The 8043-nt window shown below is 33.0% G+C and overlaps 1 protein-coding gene across 3 annotated transcripts in view; it reads right to left on the bottom strand.

Moving 5' to 3' along the window:
• LOC107757619 (transmembrane protein 131-like) overlaps nucleotides 1–8043 on the bottom strand; it is a 60740-nt gene that overhangs the window by 24789 nt on the left and 27908 nt on the right. For all 3 annotated transcript variants that reach the window (XM_016575151.1, XM_016575152.1, XM_016575153.1), the window contains 6 exons: nucleotides 6626–6703; nucleotides 5069–5216; nucleotides 3205–3260; nucleotides 3018–3123; nucleotides 2834–2936; nucleotides 1146–1290 (listed from right to left, as the gene is read on the bottom strand). In XM_016575151.1, coding sequence (XP_016430637.1) covers nucleotides 1146–1290; nucleotides 2834–2936; nucleotides 3018–3123; nucleotides 3205–3260; nucleotides 5069–5216; nucleotides 6626–6703 — 636 coding nt within the window. The remainder of the gene's footprint in view (nucleotides 1–1145; nucleotides 1291–2833; nucleotides 2937–3017; nucleotides 3124–3204; nucleotides 3261–5068; nucleotides 5217–6625; nucleotides 6704–8043) is intronic.

The raw sequence follows: 8043 nt of genomic DNA, 5'->3' as shown, positions 1-8043 counted from the left end.
AAACATTACAATATAACATTTCTGTAATCTATATAACCTACCAGTCAACAGTTTTTGAACAGTACGATTTTTAATGTTTTATAAAGAAGTCTCTTCTGTTCACCAAGCCTGCATTTATTTGATCCAAAGTACAGCAAAAGCTAAAAATGTTGTGAAATATTTTTACTATGTAAAATAACTGCTTTCTATATATTTTAAAATGATTGCTGTGATGCGCAGCTGTATTTTCAGCATCATTACTCCAGTCTTCAGTGTCACATGATCTTCAGAAATCATTCTAATATGCTGATTTATTATCAGTTGTGCTACTTAATATTTTTAAAACAGTTGAGTACATTTTTTCAGGATTCTTTGATGAATAGAAAGATCCAAAGATCAGCATTTATCTGAAAGCTTTAAGCTTTTGTAATATTATACACTCTACCATTCAAAAGCTTGGAGTCAGTATCTTTTTTTTGGGGGGGAAAGAAATTATAGAAATTAATACTTTTATTTAGCAAGGATGCTTTAAATTGATGATAAAGACATTTATAATGTTTCAAATGATTTCTATTTCAGATAAATGCTGTTCTTCTGAACTTTCTATTCATCAAAGAAACCTGAAAAAATTCTACTCAGCTGTTTTCAACATAATAATAAACAGTAAATGTTTCTTGAGCAGTAAAGCAGCATATTAGAATGATTTCTGAAGAATCATGTGACACTGAAGACTGGAGTAATGATGCTGAAAATACAGCTTTGATCACAGAAATAAATTACATTTTAAAATATATTCAAATAGAAAGCAATTATTTTAAATAGTAAAAATATTTCACAATATTACTGCTGTAGTTTGAATCAAATAAATGCAGGCTTGAAAAAGCAGAAGACATTAAATATCTTACTGTTCTAAAACTTTTGACTGGTCGTGTATAATATTATTTAGTTTTAATTGTGTATTTTAAGGACTATGTTGACTAGTTGAAAAAAATCCTATCCACAAACTATCTGACATTAGCTTTGTATAATAACAAAAAGTACAAATAAAATCACTGACCCACCAACTACTCAAGAAATTCAACACTCTTAATTTAGTCCCCGAGTGTCCTGCAGTGCATTGATCTGCTCTAAAGACGAGTGTTCACAGCACATCCAGCTGTCATTACCTTAAAGACTCTGTGCTGGGACAGTGAGATGTGAGTGATTCTGAAGGTGACGAGGAAGGGGTTAAACAGCCAGAGCTCGACCTGCTCTGAGCCCCTCGGCTTCTGACGGACCTGAACTAAAGAACTCAGCTCAGAGTTGGGCCATCTGAAACACACAGAGAGGAACCACTGTAAAAACAAGGCTAAACATTGAGGAGAACACAGCATTTACTGGGTTACTTCATATATTTGATATCCTAATTATAAAGAGGTGAAGGAAAGACACTACATTCACATTAGAGCCCGACCGATATGGGTTTTTTGGGACCGATACGATTCCGATATTAGGGAGTAAAAAAAGGATATCAATATATTCTTTGTGCATATTATAGTACAGTACCAGTCAAAAGTTTGGACACTTTCCCATTCGAGGGTCCAAACATTTGACTGGTACTATATACAGTATAGAATACAGTATATACATAAACAGAATATATATACATAAACACTTACTTAATATCCTAATGATTTTTGGCATAAAAGAAAAATGGATAATTTTGACCCATACAATGTATTGTTGGCTATTGCTACAAATATACCCCAGCGACTTAACACTGCTTTTGTGCTGCAGGCTCATATTTTTGATATCCTAATTATAAAGAGGTGAAGGAAGGACACTACATTCACATGCATACGTTTGGGATCTTTTAATGTTTTAGAAAGTAGCCTCTCATTAAGCATAAGAGATACTTTTAACATTTAAACATAAGCTTAATTTTTATCTTATCAAGCATACGGTTACTTTCAGAAACATTTAAAAATGCAAGGCTGAATTTACTTGATAAAAAATACAGTAAAAGCAGTAATATTGTGGAAAATTTTCACAATTTAAAAGAACTGTTTTATTTTTTAATATATTTTAAAATGTGATGGCTAAGCTGAATTTTCTTATATGTCCAATTGCCATATAAGTAATAGTAAAATATTTTTACTATTTAAAATAACTGCTTTCTATTTGAATATCTGTTAAACTGTAATGTATTTCTGTGATCAAAGCTGTATTTTCAGCATCATTACTCCAGTCTTCAGTGTCACATGATCTTCAGAAATCATTCTAATATGCTGATTTGCTGCTCAACAAACATTTCTGATTATTATTATTATTATTATGTTGAAAACAGCCGAGTAGAATTTTATCAGGTTTCTTTGATGAATCAAAAGTTCAGAAGAACAGCATTTATCTGAAATAGAAATCTTTTGTAACATTATAAATGTCTTTATCATCAATTTTGATCAATTTAAAGCATCCTTGCTAGATAAAAGTATTAATTTCTATAATTTCTTTCCCCCCAAAAAAAAAATATATATATACTGACTCCAAGCTTTTGAATGGTAGAGTGTATAATATTACAAAAGCTTTTTATTTCAGATGAATGCTGATCTTTGGATCTTTCTATTCATCAAAGAATCCTGAAAAAAAAATGTAAATATTAACAATAATAATAATAAATGTTTTTTGAGCAGCAAATCAGCATTTTAACAGATATTCAAATAGAAAGCATTCAAAATGAAACCAAAACAATGTTTTTTATATTCAATTTACCAGTCAATACTGTGTATTCACAGTCCAACAGTGATTTGAATTGATTTAAATACAGCTAATGTAAATGATTAAAGCATAAGGTAAACTGCAGTAAATCTGCTCTTACCTGTGTGTGCTTTCCAGCAGTGGATATAAATTCACCGTTCTGTTTGCTAAAATCTCTAGGCCGAACTGACTCGGACATCTTGTACTTTTAGCTGACAAAGAGCCTAAACACAAAAAAGTGAAACACAATCAAGCAAACAGGGTATGAACAATCAGAACACGCATGAGTATTTCAGGCTACTGACGTCTACAGAAGAGCGAAGCCACTTGAGTGAAATTCATAGCGGAAGGCTTGAGCAGCGCTTCAGTCAGTTCAACACTGCTGTCGGTTCTGGACATGAGCTGGATCTCCTTAAAAACACACAAGACGAGTCAAGCCACAAGTTTATAAACCATGCATAATTAAACCCATCAGAAGCGGTGTGCACATACCTTCACACAGAGCTGTTTAACCCCCGAGTTCAACACGAACACTCCTATTCTGGGATCTGCCGGATTAAAAATGCATGAATAATTACGAATACATATTTTGAAAATTGCTTCCAAATGGGAAAAAAATAAAGAATGCACAGCATGATGGGACCCTTTTGGGGTAGGAGCGTGTTTGTTTTGGTGATTTCAAATATAAACATTGGCTACCAAAAATCGCTTACCCTGCCTTTAAGACTGCTTTTGTGCTCCAGCGTCACACATATTTGTTGGGCAGTGTAGTATTTTAATAGAGCAAAAGCATTTCTGTATTTAATAAGGAAGTGAAACAGAGTCTACGCTCATATCTAACAGTTGATCTGAAGAGATCAAGTAGGCTGATGGTTTTGAAAGCAGAGATGAAATCTATGACGAGGTGTTTCCAGGTGATATTACTGCCACATGTTTGTGCTATAAATGAAAAAACTGACTCATATCATTAGACTCGAGACATTACCACCTCAAAGAGTGCATGGATTTTCAGTGGCAAGTTACTACATACAGTTACTTTAAAAAATAGGGTGCAAACTACAATGCATATGTTAATTCCAGTAATGAAACAACCATAAGTAAATGCATTGAATTCAGAGGTTTAATAACATGTACACTAACATTAAATGTTTAAATGCTTGAGAGTGGGTAATTTTTTTTGTGTTTGAAAGAAGTCTCTTATGCGCACCACGTTTGCTTTTTTTTTTTTTTTACTGTATTAAAATACAGTAATATTGTAATAAAAATGGTTTTCTAATATATTTTAAACTAATGCAATCCTGTGATGGCAAAGCTCATGATCTTCAGAAATCATTCTAATATGCTGATTTGCTGTTCAAGAAACATTTCTGATTATTATCAATGTTGAAAACAGTTGTGCTGCACAATATTTTTGTGGAAACTGTGATAGAGTTTATTTGTCAGGATTCACAGATGAATAGAAAGTTCAAAAGAACAGAATTTATTTGAAATATAAATATTGTGCAACACTATAACTTTCTTGAATGTCACTTTTGATCAATTTACTGCATCCTTGCTACATAAAAGTACAATCAGATTTAATCACTGCAGATCTGAAAGATTCATTCACGGATTTGAAAAACAAATCTGAATTGGATACAGTGTAAACAAAGCCTTGTAGGCCTCAACTGTTGTTTGTTTACAATGAATCTGTTGCATTAAATAACCAATTATATACATACTATAGTTATGTAAAGCATGATATGTTTGTGCTTTCTTTTTAAAAGAAAAAGAACAAAAATCTAATAATGCTGTGGTTCTATGGCTGTTTATATTACAACATTTTTACACCACTACTTTTTACACCATTTTTATGATCTCGCCAAGGGCCCCACGAACCCACGAGTGCTATCCAGAAGTCCAAACAAAAAGTGTTAAAACACAATCATGCTGAAAAACACGATGGACACACAACAAATTTCCCAGTTTTTGTGTGTGTGTGTGTGTGTTTTTGTGACAAATGAGGACATAAATTTGTATAATGACAAAGGTATGACATAGGTATTACAAGGAGAAGGTGACTTTTCATGTGTGTGTGTGTGTGTGTGTGTGTGTGTGTGAGAATCATATAAAAAAATAAACAAATGCTGACGCCTTCAAAGATCACCGAGAAAACTAAACCAACGGCAAAAATAAATAAAGCAAGCAAAACACGTACAAAAATTCACACAAATATCACTAGGAGGATTTTAGTCAAAAATAATGTCGAGCACTTCTAGCATCTGCGGCAGAAATCAAATACAGGTTTATAATCTAAAAGAGCACAGTGTAAAAAAAAATCACTTTAAAGTATGGATAAAAGCAGAAAGGGACAAACCGGCAGCATCTTCTGGTGGTGGGAGGACTAGAAGCACCACAATGTTCTCCAGCACGTACGGCTTGAGTTTGTCCAGGTGTCTGTCCCCTCTTTCAGAAAGACTGATCCGAAGTGCAAACCTGCCCTCCTCGGATACTAAACACCAACCCTGAGAGGAAAGAGAGCGACGCGTAAAGACTGCACAAACATATTTCATCAACTCACTAAACACCCGTCAACACAAATCACAGGAATGCAAAGCGTTCCAACTAAACAAGACGTGCCCCGTCTCGACAGACAACCAGCAGAAAACTGATCAATCAATGCAACTGAAGCGGTCACCTCACTACATGATTGTATGTGAGTTTCACTTTAAAAGAATCAGATGTCTGTGAGTGCAAAGCTGCTAACAGCCCGATCAACTCCATACTGAATTATTAGCTGCGTAGAGTCCCAGGCCTTTCCAGCAAGGACTTGCTTTTCCTAACCAATAATAAAGCCATGGTGACGTAATCTAGTGTCTTCAGATTAGGGCTGAAATGATTAGATTTTAACAGAGAAGACCATGCAAAGTTATTTTACATTTGCTTTTTCAATTTCTTACTACTGTTAAACCAACCTGAAAAACTTAAACCACTGTTTATTTCATTTGTATCTTTGTTGTATTGTATTATATTTGTGCTATTGCTTGTAATTTGTTTATTTGTTCTTATTTTATTACTGATGGTTTACTTGTGTTCAATAATGTCTGAACTTTTTATTAGTCAAACTAGTAAACAACGAGTCAAACAACTATTTTATTTCTATTTATTTTATTATTTTATATTTTATTTTATATAATTTTATTTATATTTATTTTATATTTTATTTATATTTTATTTTATTATATTTTATTTATTTTATATTTTTTTATTTATTTTATTATTTTATTTACTTATTGTGGCAGGGGTAGTGAAATTTTTGAAAGCACAAGTAAAAATAATTTTTTAACCTTTTTTTAAAAATTATTTGTAATTTTCTAGGCAGATGCACTTCTCATAAAATCACCCTCTAAAAGGATTCATTCGTTCCAAATAAAGCAATTAAAGTTATCTGGTAAAAATTCCTGTATTTCTTCATATGGCACAAAAAGCAAGATATCGCGATGTCAGTTTTTTCCAATATCGTGCAGCCCTACTTCAGAAATTGTTTCTGAGAACAATACGGTTATGCTAAACAGTAAATTGAAAAAAAGTTGTTGTTTTTTTCCATATAACACAACAGCAACAACAACAATGATAGAGGATGTCAGGCTTGGGCCAAAGCTTTTATTACTCTCTAAATACCAAAAGCATAAATCTTACAGCTTGGCCAGTTTTCTCCGCAGAAATGAGAACACAAAATAAAAAATTTAAATGTGCATTTACAGCATGCAAATATTTGTGTCTGTCTGAACAGATGCATTCAAATTGTGAATTGGTGTGAACCGGCCTGAAACTGGGATCACTTGTAAATATTCAAGTGGGCAAAGTGAGATTAATATTTGTACCGAATGAGTTACAGATCATTTCGAGGGTTAGTAAATGTAACATTCTTTACCTGGGGCTGATTGGAGAACATTTTTGGTAAACTGCAATCAAGCAGCAGACCTAAAATTGTTATATTAGAAGCATCTTCCTGCAAGAGCAAAAGAAAAAGACCATTTAAATTCTCTTTTCAGACCAAATTAAACAGTCACAAAAATACATCTCATTTAAATTATGAAGCAGACGCTTTCATCTGTAGCAATGTAATATTATAACAACACATGATAACACACAAGAATGATTTAAAAAAAAATGTTTTTAAAGAAGTCTCTTCTGCTCACCAAGCCTGCATTTATTTGATCAGAAATACAGCAAAAGCAGCAAAATTGTGAAATATTTTTACTATTTAAAATAACTGCTTTCTGTTTGAATGTATTTTAAAATGTAAATAATAATAATAATAATAATAATAATAATAATAACGTTTCTTGAGCAGCAAATCAGCATATTAGAATGATTTCTGAAGATCATGTGACACTGAAGACTGGAGTAATGATGCTGAAAATACAGCTGCGCATCACAGAAATAAATTACAGTTTAACAGATATTCACATAGAAAACAGTTATTTTAAATAGTAAAAATATTTCACAATATTACTGCTTTTGCTGTATTTCTGATCAAATAAATGCAGGCTTGGTGAGCAGAAGAGACTTCTTTAAAAACATTAAAAATCTTACTGTTCAAGAACTGTTGACTGGCAGTGTGTAATAAAAGCATGTGGTGGCAAGGGGATTTCAAACTCCAAATATGACAACAAAGCTCTAATAAAACAACATTAGTAATACATCTTGTAAAGGCTGAGATTTCAGTCATTTTTTGCTGAAAATCTAATTTGTGCACCAGCATATTCAAATATGCTATGCTGGTTATGTGTCTTCACAAAGCATATCTGAATATATGAATTGTGCAAATGAGATCTGAGAGCAAAGGGTTGAGAATAATGACTAAAGATTGTGCTTTGTCTGTTTTGAATGCGGCAGCCTCCGCTCACCATTCACTTTCACTGTATGGAAATGAGGAGATTCTGCTGAACTTGTTTTTGTGTTCCACAACAGAGAAGAGAGAAATCCATAGGGGTTTGGAAAGACATGAGAGTAAATGACGAGGGAGAGATTAATTAAACCGATTCGCCGTCACATCGCAGTGCCTCATTTTTCACCATGGACAATCAGCGTCTTTGCAAAAAGTGCATGAACTTTTTAATGGATAAGCCGCCTGCTAGGGATGTAACGATTAACCGCGAGCCGGTTGAAAATCGATTTAAATATGTGACGATTCAAATCGGTTGAGATGCGAAACAAATCGCGATTCAGTTAGGTGTAGGAGTTTATATGAATGTATGTCTGAGGGGAACTTAGAAAAGTTTAGATGGTATTTTTTCTTTTCATCTTGCCTCTGTATAATGCATATTAAAGTTCATAAGTGCAGCG

The sequence above is a fragment of the Sinocyclocheilus rhinocerous genome, unplaced genomic scaffold (genome assembly GCF_001515625.1).
Source record: "Sinocyclocheilus rhinocerous isolate Xijiao unplaced genomic scaffold, SAMN03320098_v1.1 scaffold323, whole genome shotgun sequence".
Taxonomy (NCBI): domain Eukaryota; kingdom Metazoa; phylum Chordata; class Actinopteri; order Cypriniformes; family Cyprinidae; genus Sinocyclocheilus; species Sinocyclocheilus rhinocerous.
The sequence above is the reverse complement of the archived record's forward strand: the minus strand, read 5'-3'. Positions and strand labels throughout refer to the sequence as shown.